The sequence below is a fragment of the Arachis hypogaea genome, chromosome 6 (assembly GCF_003086295.3).
Source record: "Arachis hypogaea cultivar Tifrunner chromosome 6, arahy.Tifrunner.gnm2.J5K5, whole genome shotgun sequence".
Classification (NCBI taxonomy): Eukaryota; Viridiplantae; Streptophyta; class Magnoliopsida; order Fabales; family Fabaceae; genus Arachis; species Arachis hypogaea.
The window spans coordinates 118,718,726-118,744,320 of record NC_092041.1 but is presented as its reverse complement, the minus strand read 5'-3'; the positions used below and the strand labels follow the sequence as shown (position 1 = coordinate 118,744,320).

Here is a 25,595-nt window from a genome sequence, read left to right as displayed (position 1 = left end):
TCTTCAAAAAACCCCAAGAATTGGGGTGGAGTTGAGTAGGGGCAACCTTACAGTGGTGCAAAATGGACATTTCGAAATCAGAGAAAGGAAGAAAAACACCCAAACGGGTGATCATACATTCATACATGAAGAAAAAATGAGGGGCCGCCTCATTAGCTCTCCCAAAACAGACCCGGTCTTCAGGACCCGGGATTATCAGTTCGTATTTGGGCTCATCCTCGTCCGAAGTACAGAGCCTATGATGAGTACGAAGGTGGGTGATAAACTCAGCGTCAACCAACGGTTCCTCCCCAAGGACCGTATCGTCAACCCACTGAGAAAGAATGTCTACAGAAGCCATTTTTTATATAAAGAAGAAAGTGGCAGAAAACCTACAAAAAGGAAAAAGAAAAAGAAAATAAAAAAATACGGCCACTAAAGAAGAGAGATTCGAAACCAGAATCTACAGGTCAACCTATCTACTCGCAAAACAAAACATGCAAACATAAAGCATGACATGGAAAAAGCAAAACTAACCTTTATCCGAAAATGGAGGTTGGAGAAGAACAGAAGTCTTCGAACACAAAGATGCAGTATGAACAAGATAAGGAGAAAGTTTGAAAGATTGCAGAAACGGAAAATGGAAAGAGAGGGAAAATATTTATAAGAAGGGCTAAGGGGCATAATGGTAAAAAGCGAGGCAGTTATTAATGAGACTGCACCGTTACCAAAGCCCTCAATCCCTAAATGATCCCTCAACGGACACGACGCTTGAATTGACGTAACTGTCAGAAACTAAAGGTCGCGAAAATCACGTCGGTTTCCAAGATCCGTACTCTTTCAAACAAGTCGACTGCGAGCCCGAGTTGAATACTTGAACCCAAACTTTAAAGAAAATTTGGGCTCAAGTAGGGGCACTGTTCATACCCTGGCCCAATATAAAGGCCCAGGTCCAACTAAAAGGCCTAATCTAAAGGATTAGAGCCTAGCTAAGTACCGGCCTTCACATAAGAAGTCGGTATCAACCACGACTTGGTCAGAAGAGGTCGGATGCGAGATTAGCTGGCAGATAAACACTCATTCAAATGAGTAACCGCCCCTAAAATCTCTCTAACCGTCTCATAAAGCCATATCTTAACCTCCCCAAGATAATAGGGACGGTTACCACCCTAAAGATATGGCACTACACCAACGGTGGTTATTGGCTCGCCTCTATAAATACCCTGACACCCCTTCAGGTATCTCTAAGTCCAATACTCTCTAAGACCTACTTACACTCTTGCTAACTTAGGCATCGGAGTGTCTTTGCAGGTACCACCCCCCATTCACACGCGAGCACAAGTCGGACGGAGCCTCCCGAGTTGCGGACCTTTCCGGAGTTCTCCTCCATCATACACTTGGGCCGCCAAACGCCATCCTTATTATTAATCTCCGGTTACCTACCGTAACAGGAAGATTATGCTATTTGAACTATAATTTATTAGCCATTTTAATTTTATTTTAGGTCTTGCAAAATATCACATGAATATTTGTTGAACCATACTTTATAAATAATAATTTAAAACTAAATGTAAGATTTTATTATAATATTTGGTCTTAATTCAATTTAAATTTTATATTATTTTTAATTATTCTATCATAATAATTATACAAATAATAAAAATGTATTAATTCTTTTATTAAGATGATACCGTCTCTTTTAAATGAGACTAATCTTATTTAATCTAATAATTTTAATATAAATTTTAATTCTAAATTAATCTATTTTTCGTAAGTATAAAAGATGATACTTCGAAAACTTTCTATTAGAGTTTCTCTTAAAAATAAAGCAAACAAATCGAATTATAATTTATAATATACAATAAAAATTGAATTATAACCTAACAAATAATATATACTTTTTAAGTAGAAGAATGATATTGTCATTTTGATAATCCTATTTTTTTACATGTGATTTTTACCATTATTTTATTTTTTACGGTGAAAAAAAGAAAATTTTCATTAGGAGAATAACAATCAACTAAAAAGTGACAATATCCACCATATATATGACAAATAATTAAAAGTTCTATCTTGTCTTCTAATTTTCTTTTTAATTTCTAGATAAAAATATTTTAAATTTTTTTATCATTTTCATACCTTTAAAAAATAACACATATGTTCAAATTTTTAGTTATTTACATATTAAAAAAATGAATCAAGAATTATAATTATTACTCTTATCAATTATGCTAAATTTACATTAAAAAATAGGTATTAAATCAGTTATTTATATAAAACTTTAAAATAAATTAAATAATATATATATATTTATATACAAATATATAATAATTAATATGATAATTTATTTTTAATGTACCCTTATATATGTATATGTGTGTGTTTAGTTTTGATGCATTTATTGTAAAATTTTGATATAATTATCTAATTCAATATATATTTATTATTTAAATAACTTTTTAAATAAGAGACTTAAATATTAATTACTTTTATTAATATAATAATACACAATAAATTATTATTTTAAAATCTTTCTACATTGCATGAAACATATAAAGGCAAAATTAGTACAATGGCTTTTGTCACACGGAGGGAAGCATATTCCAAATCTAACGGTGCCACGGTGGTTGAGCAAAAGAAAAAACAAAAAAGTAAATAAATAAACAAAAATATGATTTATATATTAAAATTAGTTATTAAAATTAATTATTAATATATTTATATATAAATTATTTAATTTATTTTTAATGTATATTTATATTTTAATATATATTTTATATTAATGACTAAATTTAATAGCTGATGATGGTATACACCTAGTATGTTGGATAAATAAATAAATAAAATAAAACAACAAAAACTATGAGCAGCGGCAGCGCTTGTCCTTGTGAGTTGTGAGCTTCTCCCATTCCACATTTCATTTCCACTCGGCACTTCAAATGAAATCAACTGACACTGTGACACGCACCCGCACGCACGCACGCACACTCTCTTTCTCTCACTCTCTCTTTCACTCTGCTTCTAGAATCTTCCTCAGCCGTAACAGCACCACACCACAACCAGGTATTCTCGTTCTCACGTTCTCTCTTATGAACCTACCTTAATTCCATTTCCTTCTCTTCCATTATTTCCATTTCTTTCTTTCTCTCCTTCTTAAATGTTTCATTTCACGATTCCCTCTTTTGTTTTGCCGAATTTAAATTTTTTGGGATTCCGGAGATGAAACAGTGACGTCAGTTTTACTTTTAAGCCATTTTTGAATAATCATTTGTCAACGTTGTTTCTGTTTTTGGTTACCTATGCCAATTTGAATTTATTATTATTTTTTTTTGTTGTTGTTGTTGTTATTGTCTTTACAATTATTATTGTTAACTTTGTTGTTAGAGGTTGGGGAAAACTGAAGAAGAGAAAGCATGGAAGCATAGGAAATTTGAGAGGTGAGAGGGAGGACTTGTTATAACTGTTAGAGATTGATTGAATTTAGGGTTTCTGATTTGGAAATAAGGGAAAAAAATGGATGACGATGTTTATGATGGGTCCTTCTGGGTTGAGGAAATTAATGGCGAGGTTCAGCTTGAGACTCCTATGAGAAAGAAAAGGAAATATGTTAAGAGAAAGAAGGAATACGATGGTTGGGGATCAACCAATCTTATTCAGTTTCTCCAATCCCTCGGTTTTGACACAAGCAGGCAGATAACTCAGAATGAGGCTGCTGCGCTCATAAATGAGTATGTTAGGGAGAATAGCCTTCAGCATCCTACCAAAAAGAAGAGAATTGTCTGTGACAAGAGGCTGCATTTGTTGTTCGGAAGGAAGACAATTGGCCGGTTGAAGATCAATGCTTTGCTCGAGTCCCACTTTGCCGCAAACTGTGTTGAATCGGACGATGATATCTACTTCAATTCGGATGATGATGATAATTCCCCGGCATGTGAAACTCCACGAACGACAATGGCTTCTTCGGAGAGGAAATGTCAACCGAGGGGACGGGTTGTGGAAAAACCCAAGAGCTGTTTCGCAGCCATTGTTCCTTTCAATATCAAACTTGTTTACTTGAAGAGAAGTCTTGTTCAGGAGCTTGTGAAGGACCCCGAAACATTTGAGACTAAAGTAGTTGGAAGCTTCATAAGAGTCAGATGTGACCCGAACGATTATCTTCAGAAAAACTCTCACCAGCTGCTGCAAGTAACAGGTGACATGGCTGCTGTTAGTTGATTATGACATTGCATTCTTGTAAATGAAGTAAACCCAAATGTGTTTATTATGCACTCAATTTTGGTAACATTTGCATAAGTCGCATGCCTGGCGCTATTAATTTGATTAAGCGCTGAATCTAATCCAGTAGGCTCATGCCATATGGCATTCCCATAAATGAAGCAGGCGCACATGTGCTTATTATGCATTTTTCTCTTGGCATCAGTTGTATTTACTTAGCAGGTGTGATTAGTCCTAACTGAATGATTTGGGCATATGCAACAGATGCCACTGAAGAAAACAATCTTAGCTGTTAGCAGTTCTACTCATGCTGGGTTTGAGTCGCATATATACAGCATGTGACAAATAGAATGAGGAAGGCATATTAGTTCGATGTATATATAAAATAGAAATAAAATAAAATAAAATCATAACTCTGAAAATGGAGGATAAGCAATAGTGTTCAGCATGCAATTAATTTCATGTTGGCTGCACCCTGCTGCTATTTCTCTTAGGGTTGCATATTCATGTAATATTTATTTCTGCATTTAGTATAACAATGGATGTCTGAGTATGACAGATATAGAAATTTGGCCCCAAGATTATTTTCTACTGATTAGCTAGTGTACAATTCTTTCTTGGATGTCTTCTAGGTTTAGAGAAGGGCTCAGATGAGGATATCCTCCTGCGAGCCTCTGGCTTTGTTGAAGACATCAGCATTCAAATGCTTTCAGATGATAACTTCACTGAGGTAAATCAGTTTAACTTACTGTTTTCAGACTTAATTTTATTAAAATGGCTTCAACTCACAGGACTTCAGTTTGACTCATGCTGATAATCTTACATTAAGTCATAAGTCACATTGGAAACCTTTAACAAAACGTATGGCATGCCCTGAGCTTGGAATTTGTTGACCGTCCCCGCCCCTAAATTTTAATCATATACCAGAAAATAAAAATGTCAAGTGGTCTTAATGCTTTAATCATTTTCAAGAACTGTATGCTTCAAATTGTATTTATAATTTAAATTTGGGGTTTTGGATCTGTGACTTTGGTCGCAGGAGGAGTGTGAGGATTTGCATCAAAGGGTAAAAGATGGCTTGCTCAAGAAACCCATGATTGTAAGTTTTCTCCAATTCTTTGAGCTATTCTAAAGTAAGGAAATTCTTGCAACACTAGAGCAATCCACTTCATTAAATTATACACTGTGACAATATTTTTATATAATATACATTGTAGGCGGATATAGAGAAGATGGCAAGAATATTGCATGAGGATGTGACTAAGCATGTATGTACTAAACCATTATTAATCCTTGTGTTACAATTTCCTTATTAATCTCCTCACACTTAGTTGACTAGCTCCAGAGTCATGTTGGCTTGATTCTTCAACTAACTTCTTTCCTTCTTTCTTGTTATGTTTTGAATCTTCTTTTAGTGGCTTGCAAGAGAACTTGTGCAGTTAAAACATCTAATTGATCGAGCTAATGAAAAGGGTTGGCGTAAAGAATATCCTTCTTGATATGTATTATCTTATTAGATGACATTTTTGTCGTATTGTGGCTTCCTTTCCTTACCTTTTTGCATCAAATGATGGCAATATGTGGTGTGAAGTATACTGCTGAACCTACTCAATGCATACATAACCATATTATTAATTGCATTTGTTCCCCCATAGATTTTAAACGCATTAATTGTAATTTGTTTATCTTTTGCTGTTTATTGCAATCAATATGTCAACCATGTCAACTTTATGATCCTTGGTTATATTTGTTTTAGATTTATCTATTTATCTTAGTGGCCTTACTTTCTTTTAGTAACCATGCTTGTGAATAGAAAAACAGTCACGTATAGCAACGAACATTTTTCAATAGGAAATCCTTTGCTTAGAGGTTTTTTCTTCTGGCTTTGGATTCTGTAAAATATAGTTTATGCAAGATGTGGATTCCTTAATCGATAGGAAGCACACTGGATGAGTACCTACGGAAAAGGGAGAAGCTTCAGAATCCAGATGAACAGGAACGGTTATTGCGCGAAGTTCCTCAAGTTATTGCTGAGGATCTAGAATCAGAATCTATTTCACCAGAGGATCCAGATGAAAATGTAGAAAACCATGTAGAAGAGTTTTGGCAGCCTACCAGCAAGCAACCATCTAAAGATACAGATTTTTTCTCATACAAGGATACAAAACTACTGGATGTGCCGAATCCTGCAAAACCAGAAAGCGATTCTCCAACATCAATTCTTGGTCGCAGTGGATCATCAGAAGTTCCTTTTTTCAATGTGGCAACAAATGGAAGTATGTTTAACTCCATTTCTCGTGGAACTGCTGCAGGTTTATTCTGTTCCATGATGTTCTCTATTTAATTTTCTGGCTAGATGAGGTTGCTTTCGTGTGGTTAGACAGCAAAAGAAGAAAATGAAATAAATGAGTCTGTAGCTCTATGCCAATTTGCTTATGAATATAACTTTTTCATATCAAACTAATTCTGCATATTAGAATTGATTAAGCTTTATACATTGTATAATTCAGTGGTATGTCTATGTCTTGGCAGAAGATCATCAACAGCAGCCAGAGCAACTAGTAGGCTTTTCATATAAAAATGGTGTTGTGTCTAAGCCAGAACAATTAATAGACTTTGCACATAAGAATGATGGTGTGTCTAAGGCAGAACAACTATTAAACTTTGCATTGAAGACTAATGGGGTGTCTAAGCCAGCTGAATCGAATGTATTTAGGATCTCTGTAGCACAGCAGGCCGAGCCAGCACCACCATCTCAACCGCAGGTTATAGAGCTGAGCGACGACGACGATGACGACGACGATGAAAGTGATCAACCAATCATTACAAAAGAGGTTCAACCTTTTAATCAGTTGAAGATGTGGTATTATAAAGATCCACAGGGAAATGTACAAGGACCATTTGACCTAATTTCCCTAAAACGTTGGAGTGATGCTAATTACTTTCCTTCTGATTTCAAGGTTTGGAAGGAAGGTGAAAGTCCCAAGGATGGTGGACTACTGGTGAAAATTCTTCAATCTTTACCATCTTTTCACATTTAATCGAGGTAAAAAAATTGTACATTATGATGAATCTTTTAATACCGGTCAATAAATTGTTTTATTTTTCACCAAGTTCCAACCATCAGTTTTACCAATGTAACATTGAACTTTTGCCCTCTAAATGAATCTTTTCTAACTCTCTGTCCATTGCTTTGTCTACTAATTATCTTGACAAGATTACATAGAGTATGGCTTTTTCAATGCTAATCTCCCCATTATTTATATTCGAGTGTGAACTATTCGTTAAGTAAAAGAAACATGTCACTTTCACCAACTATGTCCTGATTAGACCACATTGTAGTTGTAGGTGACTACTAGGTGTGTCCTTGTGGTTGGATTTAGAGGGTTTTCACGGTTTTCACGGTTCTCAGAATTCTCTATTTTCAAGTAGGGGTGTTCAAATCCAAACCGATCCAAATTAAATCGTTCATCTAATCCAATCCAAACCAAAAACCGATTAAAATCGCACTAATTCAGATTTGATTGGATTCTATTTTTTACAAACGGCTGGATCGGATCGGATTTCGGATCTACTTTTCAAAATCGATCTAATCCAATCTAAATTGCACAATGTGTTAGAATATTATTATTTTATTATTATATTTACAATTATACTTATAACATGTTCAATTTGTTATATATTTTTATATTATTTATATATTATTATTATTTAATAAATATTTTATATTCAAAATATTATTTATTTATTTATTTTAATTAACTTATAATTTTATTTCTATTGTTATGTTATGGTTGGCTTTTTAAAATATTGTTGAAACTTGTTATGTCGTTGATTATTTAAAATTTGATATTGAGACTTGTTATATGTATTTAATTTTTTTAATTTACAAAACCGCAAATCCAATCCAATTCAAACCACTTGAAATTGGATCAGATCGGATCGAGTTTTTTTTAAAAGATCATCCAATTTAAACCGTACCGCAAGTAAAATTAGTGTTCGGATCGGATGAATTTTTTACTCAAAACCAATCCAAACTGTACTGCGAACACCCCTACTTTCAAGGTCCTTCAAATTGGAAGATTTTATGAAGTTTAAATTTAAATTTTTAATAAATTATTGTATTACTATTTACTTTTTTTTTAATTCGTAATGTTTAATAGATAATAAAAGTGTAAAAATATATGAATTTGGATCTTCTAAAGTTTGAATTTCACTTTAGAGAGTAAAGTGCAATCTCTCACCGTCATAGATTTCATAGGTGGAACCAAGAATAAATATGAAAGAAAAACTATTCAAGGGTAAAAGATCACACTTTACTCTCTAAAGTGAAATTTACAACTTTAGAGGATCTAAATCCAAAATATATAATAACAAACCTTTCATTTCTATTTATTTAATTATTTTAAACTTGTCACAAAGAAATTGTTTAGAATTTTCAAGTATTTCCTTTCAATTTTCTAAAAGTCTCTCTCTTTGATGCAAATTATGCGGTACTCACTGCTCCATGACAATTAGAGAGTTTGTTCAATGAACTAAGATCATTCATATGTCATGTCTATTTCAAAATAGTTGTCATATTGAAATTTTGTATCCATTTCAACTGGGTTTACGCTTTGGATACATCACACATTAATTTACAAGTGTTATAAAATAAAATTATCAATTACATCAACCAACCATTTTTAATTAGATTCTCTCAATAATAATGTTGTTTGTGGGATGCAACCTCAGTTACAAGAATATCACATGCTTAATGCATTAAAAGAATATCATATTTGTCTGAATTTAAACTTTCACCATTATCATTTCCTTCAATTTTTATTACTTCAATTTGTTACTACAGTATATAGTGTACTGAAGAACAAAGCACACTAATCAACATTTGGTACTAATCAACATTTGGTATGTTAAACGAAGAAAAAAAAAGGAGAAACTTTTGTTAAATAAATATTAAATACTAATTCATCAAAACGACTCGTACATATATATACTTTTTTCTTCTGATTTTTTTCTCTTCAACAAAACAATAAAAACGGATTGAAGATTTGCGGAAACTATTATCTATAACTATCTTAATAATATTAAGTTTCGTCATACATACTCTGATCATAACTCAAAGAACAAACCCCACTATATATTAATTGGTTCAAAAACACAAACACCATTCCATCACACATAATATTAACCAATATATTCACATATTAGTATTAAGTTAGATTCATGCATCATCATCGGCGTCAAGCACTGATTCCATCTCCATGAGTAGTTCCCATGTTTGCAACATGAAATTGAGACACATACTTGTTGGATGAAGATTCAGTAACTGGAGGCTCATTCAGAAATGCCCAGCTACTCTTGGTCCACCTACCATATATATATTGCAATTTAAATTAATTAATTATATATTAAGATTCCATTAAGATTATTATGAAATAAATATCAAAAGTGCAGATTGATTGTCCAGCTCGAGTATCAAAATATATTTAACAAAATGATGATACTATTATTTCTTCTTGGAAGTTATTCTAGTGTTGAGAGTTAATAAAAAGAATAATATCATTTTCTTTTTGTTAAATAAAAAACTATTATGTATTTGTTTTTTGTGATTTTTAAATATTTTTCAATTGTGCTTATCAAAATAAAAAAATTAATTATTATATTTATTATTTCAATTTTTAATATCAAACAATTTTTATAACTTTTATTTATTGAAAACGATTTTTATTTTCAACTTTTTTATTTATCATATATAGCTACCATAATTTTTAAAAATTATAATTCAAAAATTAATTTTAAGAAGTTATTTGTAAAATTTAAAAATGATAAAACAGGATTAAAAATGTCCAAACTATCAATGAGAAAATTATAAAATAAAATAAAATAAAGATTGTTAAGAGCTAATTAATTACCATCCATTTTTCTTGATAAGCTCCTCCAAATTTGAGTCAATATTCAAATGTAATGACTCATTTCCACGGCCTAAGGGCATGGTAATTGCCCTTCGAAGCTTCTTCTCAACTTCAATTGATGTTGTACTTGTCTGTTTCAAAGAAAAATATATATTAAAAAAGAAAATCTAAATTTAATCACCAGAATACAGTTCAAATTGAAATAAAAATAAATAAATATGAAGTTGATGGCTCATATTTAGTTGAAATCATAATCATAACCATAACAAAATTAAATCATGCCAACTTTGATCAAGACACACTTCATAATAGCTTCTTATAAGTCCTATTAACGAGAACTTGATTCAAAAGAAAAACACTAACAATAATGATAAAGCAGTGATATTATATGGATTTCACCATCAAATTCAAACCTGAACAACTTGTGCTAAATTTGAAATAGCTCTAAGATGTTCTTCCTCTATCTTCTTCTTTGATCTCCAATAAGCATCAATTTCATCTTTGGTAAGGGAACGGTTCCTCTTAAGTGTTGCTAATAAAAAAAATCCAGATTTTTTCACATATCAATTTTTTAATTAAAAATAAATAAAATCATAATAACATAAAAATTAAGGTACCTGATTTAGAGTCCCATCCTGCCATAAGAGAACCCATTATTATTGCAAAAAATCCTTTTCTGTGTGCTATCAAACTTTTTTCTCACTAACCACAATGTCTGTCTAAAATGTTATTAGATAACTCACTTTATAATGATATTAGATAGTACTATTTTTTATAGTGCTTGTCGATGAGTGTGCTAGCTAAGCTTTCTTTTTCTTTTTCTTTTAGTCTTATCCACTTGTTCAATGTATTAATAAATAAATGGGTGAAATTGGGTCCCACCCAAAAATAGTAAAGTTGATTCCTTAATTTGTGATTAGTCAATAATTAATAATTAGTGTGTGAATGAATATTCTAGGCTTCACTTATGGTAGCCCACAGAATATGAAAACAATGTGGCGTTAGGTTCGGCAGTTTTTGGTATTTTTCCACTAATTATCCCTTTGAGCAGGTATGCAGGGGTAGTAAATGGGCCTAAACTTGCTGGGTCGATATGTCTAACCCATTAAAAAAAATAGATTGGGTTAAAAAATTGAAACCGTCAAATTGTAAAAATTCGTTTAATTTGCACCGTTTAAACTGCAAATTTTGGTAGGGTAACGCAGGTTTTTTTTGTCGAGTTTAGTATTTTTTTAGTAAGGGATATTTTTATAATTTTTTTTTGTCAAAATTCAACTTCTCCCAATCTAACTTAGAAGAAAATAAAAATGAAAATTGAGTATTTTGGATTATATTTATTTTGTTTTAGAGACAATATTTATAATTATGTTTTGCATTATGTTTATTTTGCTTTGGGAACAATATTTATAATTATGTTTTGGATGAAAATTTGATTTATAATTATATTTATTAGATATTTATAATTACAAAAATTTTAATATTTATAAATATAAAAATTATAATTTATTTATATTTTTAAAAATTATAATAATTAAAAATAAAAAATAAAAAAATTTATATATATATTATTTAATAGTTAAAAAAAATAAAAATATTAAATCTGTCAATCTGTTAACTCGCCGTTAAATAAAACGGACTAAAATCCTAAAACCACCTCACTAGATGAGACGAAACGGACTTCTGGCGAAGCATAGCGGGCGAACTTCCCGCTTGCGTGGGATAAAGTAGCACAGAAATTGCATTGTTATTTTGTGACCCCTTTAAAGTAGGTGAATAATAATTATTACATGTGAAAATTATTATAGGTTATGTACCTGGACTAATTAAAATTTTATTTGAATAATATACGTTTAAACTATATATATACGTTTAAACTAAAAAAAAGTCTTGTATAAAGAAAAGAAAAATTCAAAATGATGAGTAAATAACATCGTCAGCTTAAGCTTATCACATTTATAAATAAAGATGAATGATATTAATTATTAGTGAGATCTCACTATTTATTAAGACCATAATGCATGTTCCATTTAAGAACAAATAGAATTGTTTGACTTTTTTTTTTTCACTGGTAATTTATCAATACTTAATTACTTATCACTTATCAAATTCGAATGTATATATAGTGATCTTAAACTTAACCAACGCGCAAAAAATCTTATTCACTAATATTATAAAGAATAAATACTCAAATTAATTCTTAAAATATTTGTTTTTTAAATTAATTTTTGAAAAGTTTTTTTAATTAAATTCGTCTTTTTAAAATTTTAAATTAGTCGTATTAATCTTTTTGTCATTTTATTTGTTGATGATATCAAAATTTATTAATATAATATATTAAATAATATTTTAATATAAATTTAAAAATTTTAATTAATTATTAACATAATTAATTTATAAAATTATATTAAATTTAAATTTAATTGTAGAAAAAATTTAAGACATTAAAATTTTTCTATTTAAAATTAATTTTATCTAATTTTATAAATTAATTAGGTTAATAATTAATTAAAATTTTTAAATATATATTAAATTAGAGTAACATATCATATTAATAAATTTTAATACTATTAATAAATAAAATAATAAAAAATTAATATGACTATTTTAAAATTTAAAAAATAATTAAAAAATAAATAATTTTTTAAAGATTAATTTAACTATTTTCCGATATTCATCAAAGCGTTAAATAATTAGATTTTTGTTATGAATAAAAAAAGTTTAGTCTCTATCTCAAGTCTCAACTCTCTGATAAAAATTATAAAAATATGTATGTAGGGTTGTAAGATAGGGACCTACTTCATGTCACGCCGATTCCAACAATAGGGTGATGAATTATGATGCCATGCATTTTGGTAAATGATAATATTATTTTTTGATAATGAAAATGATGATGATGATTTATTAATGAATGTAATGGTGCTTGTCTCTATTGATGTGGGATCCGCATTACTCAAACAATCTTATCTTGAAGGGAAAATATCTTCACCCAACTCTTCTTTTGTGTTCAATGCTTTCGCCGTTCATATTTTGTCACTATTGTCATCAATATTATCATAATTTCTACTTTAATGCGAGACAAAAGTCCAAAAACATGCATAGTGGAAGTTAGCATAATTTTAATACTATAATATTTCAACTGAGAATTTTGTGACGGCAGTGCTAACTGTACAACAATTTTTGCAACTAAATCCAGTTAAATTAGTTTAGATTAGTAAAAATTAGAGTAAATATTTTTTTGGTCTTTATCTTTTTTAAAAATTGACAAATTATTTATCAACGTTTAAAAAATAATAAATCGATTATTATCTATTTTTTTGTTAGATACATCAATTTTTTTATTAGATAAATTGATTTTTCTATTATTTCTTTTGTTAGACATATCAATTTCTGTTTATTGATTACAAAAGAATCCATGTGTCTAATAAAAAAATAGACAAAAACTAATTCATCATTTTTTAAATATTAAAAGACAACTCAATTTTTAGAAAAGATAAAAACCGAAAAAAACATTTACTCCAAAAATTATTTACATGATATATGTGTAAATTGTGCGCTTTTTTTTTCTTTGTATTAATATAATTAAAAATACAAAATTATGGATATATCATAGAAAATTTTGTACATAATACAAAAAAAAATTAATATTTGCATAAAACACAAAAGTTTTTGCCACAGCTCATGAATTTTTGACCTCATATTATCGTGTCATTAATTAAGGCAAAATTAACTATACAGCTAATTAACTAATTAAAGCACACTTCTTTTTCTTGAACCTATCGGCAAATGCATTGTTTAATCTAACTAGCAAGAGAATAATCATTGTATTTCGTGGTGCATATTCCAATTATTGTGGATAACAAACATTGTTTAATTATTGTTGAATTATAATTTTACTAAATTTCTAATTTTAATTACATTCTTATTAATTTATTATTTTAAAAGTTGGTTTTTGAGGATTTATACTACATAAAAATTAATTGTTTGTTAATTATTTGTTTTAAATGTAAAATATTTTAAAAATATTTGCATTTATGTTTGATATATGATAAACTATGAAACAATCTAAGAAAATATTCAAAATAAAAAAAATAATTAAATCTTTGCTATTTTTTAAAGAAAATACGAAATATCTTTTAATATTCATATTTGCGTTTGATATATGATAAATTATAAAATACTAAAACGAATTTAATTAAAAAAGTATCTAACATAAAAGATCAATTACAAGACAATGATTTTTGAGCCCAACAAGGTCAAGCCCGTGATGTAAATATTCTCTAAAAATAGTGAAGGGAGGATGACACCTTAACAAAAAGTCCAAATCTGTTAGGTTAAGCATGGGTTCTGGTTTCACACAACAATAGTGTTTAATTTTCTGAGAAAACTATGTAAAGGTCTGACACACACAAAAAAAAAAAGAGAGGTTCAAACTTAATTTTTTGTAAATTAAGAAAAAATGATAAATAGATCTTTCACCTTTTGGTTTTCGAACATTTAAATTTTTAACGATTTAAAAATACATTTAAGTCTCTGATCTTTTCAAAATTTATTCACTTAAACTTGACAGACCTAACAAAAAAATTAAACATGGCTTTTGTTGTACTGGCCAAGTCGATATACAAATCTACATATGGAAGAATTTTTAAAATGTGACAAATTAGACCAAAGATCGATATGTTCAGATTTTGATAAAGTCAGATATTTAAATATATTTTTAAATTCTCAAAAAAATAAATATCTGCGAACTAAAAGATCAAGAACCTATTTGTCATTTTATAAAAAATTAAAATTTTGCTCTAGGAACTATCATAGCAGTCATTTTTTATTGATTGTTTCACTCTTGAGGATATTGGCAATGTGCATGCATATATACTAGTTGTGCCCATCATCAATTTAATTTTATTCATATCTTGCAATATTATGCATACGTTCTTTATGTTGTTATAATGGATCTCTATAGATTAAATTAAGCAGAAATAAACTAATATATAAAAACTATATATATAATTAACTATATATTAAATTAATTATATATATAATATATTAAAATATAAAATATATATTATAAATAAATTAAAAAAATATATAATGATACATAAATATGTGGTATATAGTATTTGTGTATACATGTGTTTGTAGCACAACAAACCAAGTGACAAAAGTTGAATCCGGAAAAATGGTTAAAAGGATCTTTTTCTTATATTTCTTTTTAATCTTTTACTTTTCTTTTTTAATTTTCTTTTTATTGTTGGTATAGTGGGATCTTTTTGTTAGTTGATAATGACAATTGCTTTTTCTGATATTTTTTCTGTTTACTTTCTGCTTATTGCCGGAAAGGGGATTCTTCAACAAGCACCCCCTTGCACTCTTTGGCCTATATTTCTTGTTTTTTTTTTTAATATGTATTTTTTATTGTTATTTTAATTTATATGCAATAATAAATTAAAGAAAGCTCTCGCATGTAAAAGAAAGGGAATTAAGATGAGTGTTGGTAATCATTCCCTTGACATGGGAGTGGGCTACAGTTTGTGCATGCAATCATACACTTGAAGATGTAATTGTCTAAAGTGTGTGAAAAATATATTATTTAATTTATAATTTGATAACTAAAGTGAAATCTATTTTATTTTAGAGTAATGTGACAAGTAAATTTTTTAAAATTTATATTTCAAATACATTAGTTTCTAAAAAAAAGTATTAATAAAATATTTTAAGATAATAAATATGAATACATTATTTTTAAATTAACTTCTATGATTAGAATAAAAAATCTTAATTTAAACTAATTTATTCATGTTTATTATCCTGAATAATTTTATTAATATATTTTTTTAGAGATTAATTTGTCTAAAATATAAATTTTTAAAAATTTATTTATCTCTTTATTATTTATTTTACGATTTCTTTGTCCCTTTCTCTTTATGACCCTCACAATGTTCTCCTTAGCACCAATTTTTACATTTTTTTTTCGAAATTTGACTAATTTAATTTGCGATAGATGAGTTTAGTGTTAAATTTATATATTATAATTTCTATATAATAACAATACAGAATGAATTTATGTAAGCAAATATATATGTAGGAAGATAAACAATAAAAGATAACTAAGACTACGATGATTAATTTTGCTTCATAATTTGGTATTTTAATTTCTTATCATAGATTTAAAATGTCGAATTGTTTTATTATATTATAAAAGTTAATCTCATTTATTTACAAGACTTAGCTTTAATATATATATAGCTTACCTAAAAATAAACACAAGAAAAAAAAATCTATAGAAATAATTAGACTAATAATCAATGATGAAACCATACAACCTCGCTCTAATAATATATGTAAAAACAATTAGCCTTGTCCACAATTTTTTTTATCTCCACCTTCCTTTTTTTTTCCCCTTTAGTAAACCAAACAAAATATATCTTCTTAAAATTATTAGGTAGGCTAATATCATATCCAATAGTAGTCATCAAAATTCATATTAAATTCAAAAAAGTAAGGCCAATGCTCATGTCTTCCCCTTGTTGGCCTTTTATAGAGTATAGCTACTTTCAACATAATAATGTCATCCACTAGCTATAATGGCACAAGCCACTTGAGTGCTTCTAATAAAAATGAGAAACTCTTTAAATTAGCAATTTTTAATATTTTTGTTATTATTTAACTGACACAAATATTAAATTATCTTTAATAAATAAATTTTAATTTTAAAAAATATAGATGCAAATTGTATTAATTTATATATAAAAATTATGATAATATAGATATAAATTTTATATTTTTTGTGTATAAAATTTTTATAAATATGAGTACAAATTATTACTAATCAAATATTGGTTAAAAAAAATAATATTTACTGATTATATAACATTGTTAAATAAAAATTACTTATATGTTCCTTATAATTCTTTTAGTAAATTTTATTATTAAATTATTAGTTATATCTTTAACTTATATTGGCATTAAAAAATGATTAACTATTATGTTGGTAGAAATTAAATTTGGATTTTTATTTTTCATATAGATGTTATATTTAAATAAAAATAGTTTGACAATTTTATTTTTCAGATATTTGATTTTAGATTTTTTTTAAGTAATATGTATTTAACCAAAGTAATGACATACAATTCAAGAAAAACCGAATACAACTAATTCGTTGCTTTGGTTACACAAATAAAAAAATTAGTGCACTAAGAATTTTGAGCCATACAAATCAGTTCGTGGCTTTTAAGGTAAGTTGATTATACCATTAATTAAATTAAAGGAATAAACAATATTATGGTGATTAGTGAATAAGTAATAAACACTAACAATAATGGCATGAAATTAACCTCAACCATAATCATGATGAACAAAGCAAAGGAGGCTAATACATAATCATTTCACTTAGCTTGAAGTTTAACATATGAATTGATGATCGATTTTGTTCATTTTGTTACACGTATCAATCTACAATTTGCAAAGCTGATAAGATTTTCTTTCTTTTTTACAAATATTCTTATAATGTGTAGGAGTATTCAATAAAATAAAATAAAAAGAAGAAGAAAATTACAATCTTACCAAAAAGATATTGCAAAGCTATTATTTGGTTATTTATTTGTCGATATTCATAATATAATCTCTTCACCAATCACCTAGTCATCGTCATAAAATTAAAAATCAAAACACTAACAAAGCTATCCCTTTCAAAAGTCAGTGTTTTTTTTTTTTTAAAGTTGTGTTAATTTTATAAAATTTTTATTTTGGTTAAATTTTTTTTCCTGCTATTTAAAAACAAAAGCAACATTTTTTAGAAATTTGATTTGAAAACATTTATTTGCTTAACATTTCTCAATTGCTGTGTGCGCACTCATGACACATGTATGTGTATATGTATATTCTCTTAAAATTATTGCCCACTAATTTTAATTTCAATGATGAATAAATTACTATTTATAATACTCATATGAGAGTTCAAAAAATTGAAAAATTTATCCATGCATAATAAATGAATTTAGCTTTGCATCCACAGAGATGAATAAACTATATATTACTTTTACTCATAAAAAATTTAGAATATCAACAAAATTATTTATGAATAAAAGTATAAAAACAAAATATTTAAATAATTTTATCATATAAAAATATTTTTTGTAAATATAAAATTAATTTATTTCATTCACAAAAAAAATTTATTAGTATTCTAAATTTTTATAGATAAAAATAACATTTACCTCTTATTATATTATTGGGCATTGAGATAGAATTTATAATATATAATGGTGTTGTTATATACATGACAAGTGAATTAGTTGGTTGGTGGAGTGTAATGTCTGTATTTTGGTTTGATGACATTAGCATCCATGATGAGTTGTGATTTGTGAAAACCCAATCAAATTTCATTCATCTATGATGAATGCATTTGAGTTTGTATTATTGTAGAGTGGACCACGACACCATGCATGCTGTATAACTACGCTAACTCATATCTATCTGTCACCTACCTTTGCTAACTTTTCGATAACGATAGCTTTGCCAATTCCACATAATAATCAACAAAATAAGCAAAAGTATATACCTATTTTAGTACTCAAAAAGTTTTAAAATAAATATTTTAATTTTTAATTAAAATTAATTACTTGATTGATCCTAATAATTAATTTTGTCAGTCACTTAGATTCTTTGTTCTATCAACTCTAACAGAGAATAAAATAATCCTTGACAACTCTAACAGAGGACAAAATAATCCCTGGCAATCTCAATGCAAAAATAACACTGTTCTCTTCCAATTTTCATCATATATCGCATAATCCTAACAGTTTAACATTACAATTTCAAGTTACATGTGCATATTCTGCAACTTCAATGTTCAAAAGAAAAAAAATTCTCAACTTGTTTTCAACCAATTCACATTCAAGAAACTAATGACTATATCTTTCAAGTACTTATCGTCTTCGATGAATCTCATGAATCTAGACAGCAAGTTCGATTTGTTAAGACCCGTCGTTATTATTGCCATCTCCCTCCTCCTTTGCCTTATTATTTCCATGGCCACATTGTCCACCACTTCGATCGCTTCCTTCATCTTCTTCTCCAAATTAATGTTCAGTAATCACTTTAGTTTTCATATGAGCGGTGACGGTGACATTGCTTGCTATACTGATAGCTTGGATGCAAGGTTAAAGCTGTCTACCAGCTTAGACCTGAGAAGAGAAGGAATGAAGCACTTGGGATCCATTCTAAATGAGAATTTACATATGATGTTGAAGGAGAATCTTCTCGTGATGTCCTAGTGTCCAACAATCTATATTGCTTGGCAGATAGTGGAAAAAGACGTGCCCTTAGGGTAATTGTAGAACTTGATCTTGAGGATGTGGTGGACGTTGTCGGAGTTGGAAGTGATGTTGTAATATATCGAGGATGTGGAGGTGTATACTTTTGGTGGGCGAAGTGGGGAGGAGGTGTGTATACTAGTCATAGATATTTGGAAAGTGTGTGGTTCATGACATGTTGAAGTAGGTGTGACATGCGTGGTAGTTACATCATGACTTGATCTTTGAGTTAAAGAGGAGAAAGGAGAAGATGGAGAAGAAGACTATGAAGGTAAAGAAGGAAAGTATGAATGTTAAGGTTATATGAGATATGATGGAAATCGGGAGAGAACGGTGTCGTTTCCGAAAAGAGTGGGCCATGAATCATTTTGTCTTCTGTTAGAGTTGTTAGGGACCATTTTGTCATCTGTTAGAGTTGTCAAGGACTATTTTGTTCTCCGTTAGAGTTGACGGAGCAAAGGATCTAAGTGTCTAACAGAATTAATTGTTAGGGACTAATCGAATAATTAATTTTTGTTAGGAATTAAAGTGTCTGATCCAAAATTCTTTGAAGACCAAAATAGGTATATACTCAATAAGCAAAAGCAGGTATGGATAACTCGATTACTCCATTAAATTCAATTAGATTTTATTATTGGCTACATTTGTTTATATATACGAAATACTAAAATATAAATATAGAGATATAAAATATCGTTTAGTAAATAAGATATAAATAAAAATATTGTGATCAAAGATATATAAGAGACATAATTTATTTTTTATTTTTTATTATTTTTGTTAATTTTTATAATTATATTTTTTATTTTTGTATTTTTTTTTCAAATTTTTTTGAATAAAATAAAATGAGAATAAATTAAATTTTTATAATTTATTATAATTTACTACCAAATTAAATAAAAAATATTAAATTTTGTGTCTCTATTTTTTGTGCCTTATTTTTAATACCTTATCTTATTCTATTCTCAGAATTTTAAGTATTGTATTTAATGAATATAAAATCCGATTATATTTCACTTTAATTAGTTTACACATTGAATTTAGAATCACAGAATCCAAACCAATTGATTTATTTGATTATTTAAATATATTTTATTAAAAAAATAATATTTATATAACTTTTATTAATTTTAATTTATTCTTAGTCATTATTTCTCTTTCGTCTCTCTTTAGCATAATTTTCTTTCTAGTGTCACATATTTCTTTTTTCTTTCTCTATTTTTTCTATATTTTACAAATTTAATTTTAATTCAATATATAATTATCCAAATCAATCTAACCGAAGCTGAATTTAATCAATCAATTCAAATTCAATCACAAAAAATATAATTATTATTGTGATAAGGCATGAGGTGAATGTCCATTAATGTTTAAGCGACTAACTTTTTCAAGTAAAAAGTTTAGGCTATCAAAGAAAGACTGAATTTAATTCCATCTGAAAATTTATCTTTTGTATACCTATAAATAAGAGGCTAAACCTTAGGCAAACATACAACAAACTATAGAAATAGAAACACTCTTCTCTTTTGTACAAACACTCTTTCTTCTCTCTTTTGAGTATACGTTACTACATATATAATACTAGTAAATATATTAATTACTTTTATTATTATAGTGAGATAATTATATTGATAAATATTAATATTAGAGTCTTCTATTTATATTTTATATTATCTTCTTTATTTATTCTGCAACACATTATCAGCACGAAATTCTAACGAAATTTTAAAAAGACTTCAGGTAACAAATTTTTATTATGTCGAATCTCTTTCATCTTGAATATAATGCTTTTGATATATCTGAAAATAATTATTTATCATGGATACTAGATGTTAAAATTCATCTTGATTCAATGGATCTTGGAGATACCATTGAGGCTGTAAATAATACATCCCAAAAGGATAAAGCCAAAGTTATGATTTTCCTTCGTCTTCATCTTGACGTATGATTGAAAAATGAATATAGATCTGTGGAAAGACCTTGAAGAAAGGTACGATCATCAAAAGACGGTGATACCTCCTCAAGCCCGATATGTTAGGGAAAACTTTCTCGACCTTCCATGCCTCGAATGTGCTCCTGCAGTAGCAATCGAGAAAAAGGATTTTAAAAAAAAATTTGAGCTAATTTCTTGCCTTCTTGTTGCTGAGTGCAACAATGAGTCACTCTTAAAAAAAATCATGAAGCGCGCCCAACTGGTGCCGTCCCATTTCCTGAAGCAAATGCGGCAAATCATAACCCCAGAAGAGGTAAATGACAAAGCTTTGGTAGTAAAAAAAATTATGGAAGGAAAAGAAATTATGTTCACAAGAAAGAATCCCACCAGAAGTGGGATAAAGAAAGAAATAATGGGCAAAGTATATCAATTGAAGATAAATGCTTCCGTTGTGGTGGAAAGGGCCATTGGTCACGTACCTGTCGTACCCCAAGACACCTAATTGATCTTTATCAAGCATCCTTGAAAAAGGATGACAAAGGAAAGGAAACAAATTTTGTTTCAAATGATGAAAATTCCACCACTCATTATGATGTATATAATTTCTTTAAGGATTTTGAAGAAAATATTGGCTATTTGATCAATGATGGAATAGTTTGATATATGTATGTGTTTGTTAAGTATTCATGTGAATAATTTTACTATGCATGTACTTCTACTCATTTTATTATTATTATCATTTGTCTTTGAAGAAAAATGGCAAGGACATATTCTGAAGATATTTGCCTTGTGGATAGTGCAAGTTCGCACACTATTCTTAAAAGTGATATATATTTTACCCATCTTGTGCCAAAAGAAGAATATATTAATACTATTATTGGCTCAGAAAATGTGATAGAAGGCTCCAGAAGAGCTATAATTTTGTTTTCCGGAGGAACAAAATTTATAATAAAAAATGCACTATTATCTATCAAGTCTCTGAGAAACTTGTTGAGCTTTAAAGATATTCGCCGAAATAGATATCATATTAAGACTATGAATAAGGGAAATTATGAGTACTTATGTATCACAACTCATGATTCAAATAAAAAGGTTACATTAAAAAAGTTTTTCTCACTTTCATCTGGGTTATATTATACTAAGATTAGTACAATTGAATCACATGTCATTGTAAACCAGAAGTTTACTAGCCCAAATGAATTCATAACTTGGCACGACCGATTGAGTCATCCGAGAACAACCATGATGAGGAGAATTATTGAAAACTCCCATGGACATTCACTAAAGAACAAGAAGATTCTTAAAACTAGTGAATTTTGTTGTGCTGCATATTCTCAGGGAAAGTTAATTTTAAGGCTATCACCAGTAAAGGTTGGATTTGAGTCCCTTGAATTCCTAGAAAGGATTCAAGGTGATATATGTGGACATATTCATCCACCATGTGGATCTTTTAGATATTTTATGGTCCTGATAGATGCATCTTCGAGATGGTCACATGTGTGCTTATTATCTTCTCGCAACCTGGCGTTTGTGAGATTATTGGCTCAAATTATTCGATTAAAAGCACAATTTTCAGAAAATCTAATCAAAGCAATTTGTCTTGATAATGCTGGTGAATTTACTTCCCAAGCATTTGACGCTTATTGTATGGCTAATGGAATAAGTGTTGAGCATCCAGTAGCTTATGTTTACACACAAAATGGGTTAGTAGAATCACTTATTAAACGCCTCCAATTGATTGCTAGACCCTTACTTATGAGAACAAATCTCCCAACCTCGGTTTGGGGGCATGCTATTTTACATGCCGCAGCACTTATTCGTTTGAGGCCAACAAGTTACCATCCGTTCTCTCCTATGCAATTAGCTTTTGGCCAGCAGCCAAATATTTCCCATTTTAGAATATTTGGGTGTGCGATATATGTTCCCATTGCACCACCTAATCGCAGCAAAATGGGACCCCAAAGAAAATTGGAAATATATGTTGGATATGATTCTCCCTCTATAGTGAGGTATCTTGAGATACAAACTGGAGATGTATTTAAAGCCCGGTTTGCGTATTGTCATTTTGATGAATCAAAATTTACAACATTAAGGGGAGAGAATAAGCTTCCTGAAAAGGAACTTAATTAGAATGCATCACCGTTGATGCATTTAGATCCTCGATCAGGGCAATGTGAACTAGAAGTTCAAAAGATTATACATTTGCAAAGAATAGCAAATGAATTGTCTGATACATTTTACGATACAAAGAGGATAACCAAATCTTATATACCAGCAAAAAATGTCCTAATTCGAATTGATGTCCCAGTAGGACAAGTAGCCACTGAAGCAAATTCATGGCAGAAGCGTGGCAGGGCGAAAAATGCCCCAATTCGAATTGATGTCCCAGTAAGACAAATAGCCACTGAAGCAAATACACGCCAGAAGTATGGCAGGCCTGTCGGTTCCAAAGATAAAAATCTTCGAAAAAGAAAATAGGTAAATATGATTCCTGTTGAAAAAGACATAGTAAAGACACCTGCAGTTGTCCAAAATTCTGATATAGTTTTAACGCCAAAAGACGTTCAGGTACCTGAAAATTGTGCAAATGACGAGATTTCGATAAATTATGTCTTTACAGGAGAGAAATGGGATCGAAATAAGACAATTGTCAATGAAATATTTGCATATAATGTGGCATTGAATATCATGCATGAAAGTAAGGATCTTGAGCCAAGATCAGTCGAAGAATGTCGACAAAGGAATGATTGGCCAAAATGGGAAGAAGCCATGAAGGTTGAATTAGAGTCACTTGCAAAACGTAAAGTCTTTGGACCTGTAGTCCGTATACCTGCAGATGTAAAACCTGTTGGATACCGATGGGTATTTGTGAGAAAACGAAATGAGAAAAATGAAGTTGTGCGCTACAAAGCCCAACTTGTGGCACAAGATTTTTCACAAAGGCTCGGTATAGATTATGAAGAAATGTATTACCCTGTAGTGGATGTGATAACATTGCGTTATTTGGTCAGTTTATCTACATATCATAAACTGCATATGCATTTAATGGATGTGGTAACAACCTATTTATACGGCTCATTAGATCGGGATATCTATATGAAAGTCCCTGAAGGACTAAAGATATCTAAACCATCTAATGAATATTCACAGGGATTATACTCAGTTAAATTGCAAAGATCTTTATATGGTCTGAAGCAATCTGGACGAATGTGGTATAATCGTCTTAATGAGTATCTGACCAAAAATGGATTCAAAAATGATGATATCTGTCCATGCATTTTCATAAAGAAATCTACATCTGGTTTCATTATAATTGCTGTGTACGTTGATGATTTAAATATCATTGGAACTCCTGAAGAGATTCCAACAATTATAAAACCTCTAAAAGAAGAGTTTGAGATGAAAGATTTTGGAAAGACTAAATTTTGTCTCAGCCTGCAGATCGAGCATACAAAAAATTAGATCTTTATTCTTCAAACAACATACAGAGATAAAATCTTGAAAAGATTTTATTGGATAAGTCACATTCCTTGAGTACCCCAATGATCGTAAGATCTTTGGATGTGGAGAAGGATCAATTCTGTCCTAAAGAAGAGAATGAAGATATCCTTGGTCCTGAAGTACCATATCTTAGTGCCATTGGAGCGCTGATGAGCGGATAATTTGTACGCTTTTTGGCATTGTTTTTAGTATGTTTTTAGTATGATCTAGTTAGTTTTTAGTATATTTTTATTAGTTTTTAGTTAAAATTCACTTTTCTGGACTTTACTATGAGTTTGTGTGTTTTTCTGTGATTTCAGGTATTTTCTGGCTGAAATTGAGGGACCTGAGCAAAAATCTGATTCAGAGACTAAAAAGAACTGCAGATGCTGTTGGATTCTGACCTCCCTGCACTCGAAGTGGATTTTCTGGAGCTAAAGAAGTTCAATTGGCGCGCTCTCAACGGCGTTGGAAAGTAGACATCCTGGGCTTTCCAGCAATATATGATAGTCCATACTTTTCCCAAGATTTGATGGCCCAAACTGGCATTCAAAGTCACCCTCAGAATTCCCAGCGTTAAACGCCGGAACTGGCACAAGAATGGGAGTTAAACGCCCAAACTGACACCAAAGCTGGCGTTTAACTCCAAGAGGAGTCTCTACACGAAAATGCTTCAATGCTCAGCCCAAGCACACACCAAGTGGGCCCGGAAGTGGATTTTTATGACATTTACTCATCTCTGTAAACCCTAGGCTACTAGTTCTC

General features: G+C 29.5%; 2 protein-coding genes across 7 annotated transcripts; one reads left to right on the top strand and one right to left on the bottom strand.

The window, feature by feature from the left end:
- Nucleotides 1-2,819: 2,819 nt before the first annotated feature.
- Nucleotides 2,820-7,382, top strand: LOC112756292 (uncharacterized protein At5g08430-like). Of its 6 annotated transcripts, none has more exons than XM_072198513.1 (9): nucleotides 2,820-3,042; nucleotides 3,366-4,171; nucleotides 4,827-4,924; nucleotides 5,234-5,293; nucleotides 5,412-5,462; nucleotides 5,610-5,673; nucleotides 6,132-6,506; nucleotides 6,727-7,028; nucleotides 7,155-7,382. In XM_072198513.1, exons 2-9 carry the CDS (start codon nucleotides 3,493-3,495, stop codon nucleotides 7,233-7,235), a joined length of 1,710 nt encoding a protein of 569 aa, XP_072054614.1. In that variant the 5' UTR covers nucleotides 2,820-3,042; nucleotides 3,366-3,492; the 3' UTR covers nucleotides 7,236-7,382. The 6 variants fall into 6 exon arrangements, with proteins under 6 accessions (XP_072054614.1, XP_072054613.1, XP_072054612.1 ...); XM_072198515.1 differs by having other exon boundaries at nucleotides 2,842-3,042; nucleotides 3,364-4,171; nucleotides 6,132-6,470; XM_072198514.1 differs by having other exon boundaries at nucleotides 2,842-3,042; nucleotides 3,364-4,171; nucleotides 6,730-7,028.
- Nucleotides 7,383-9,131: 1,749 nt separating this feature from the next.
- On the bottom strand, nucleotides 9,132-10,938 carry LOC112697982 (uncharacterized). Its single transcript, XM_025751406.3, has 4 exons — nucleotides 10,724-10,938; nucleotides 10,520-10,638; nucleotides 10,107-10,237; nucleotides 9,132-9,561 (listed from the first exon to the last, which is right to left on the bottom strand). Exons 1-4 carry the CDS (start codon nucleotides 10,758-10,760, stop codon nucleotides 9,435-9,437), a joined length of 414 nt encoding a protein of 137 aa, XP_025607191.1. The 5' UTR covers nucleotides 10,761-10,938; the 3' UTR covers nucleotides 9,132-9,434.
- Between the last annotated feature and the right edge of the window lie 14,657 nt (nucleotides 10,939-25,595).

What these genes read in the sequence shown, in the direction of transcription:
- LOC112756292 (XM_072198510.1), top strand. Translation starts at nt 3,493, where the DNA reads ATGGATGACGATGTTTATGATGGGTCCTTCTGGGTTGAGGAAATTAAT. An exon ending in CCAGCTGCTGCAAGTAACAG is followed by an intron (nt 4,172 to 4,826) that starts GTGACATGGCTG and finishes GATGTCTTCTAG; the next exon opens with GTTTAGAGAAGGGCTCAGAT. An exon ending in ATGAGGATGTGACTAAGCAT is followed by an intron (nt 5,463 to 5,609) that starts GTATGTACTAAA and finishes ATCTTCTTTTAG; the next exon opens with TGGCTTGCAAGAGAACTTGT.
- LOC112697982 (XM_025751406.3), bottom strand. Translation starts at nt 10,760, where the DNA reads ATGGGTTCTCTTATGGCAGGATGGGACTCTAAATCAG. An exon ending in AGGATGGGACTCTAAATCAG is followed by an intron (nt 10,639 to 10,723) that starts GTACCTTAATTT and finishes TTTTTTTATTAG; the next exon opens with CAACACTTAAGAGGAACCGT. An exon ending in CTTATCAAGAAAAATGGATG is followed by an intron (nt 9,562 to 10,106) that starts GTAATTAATTAG and finishes TATATATGGTAG; the next exon opens with GTGGACCAAGAGTAGCTGGG.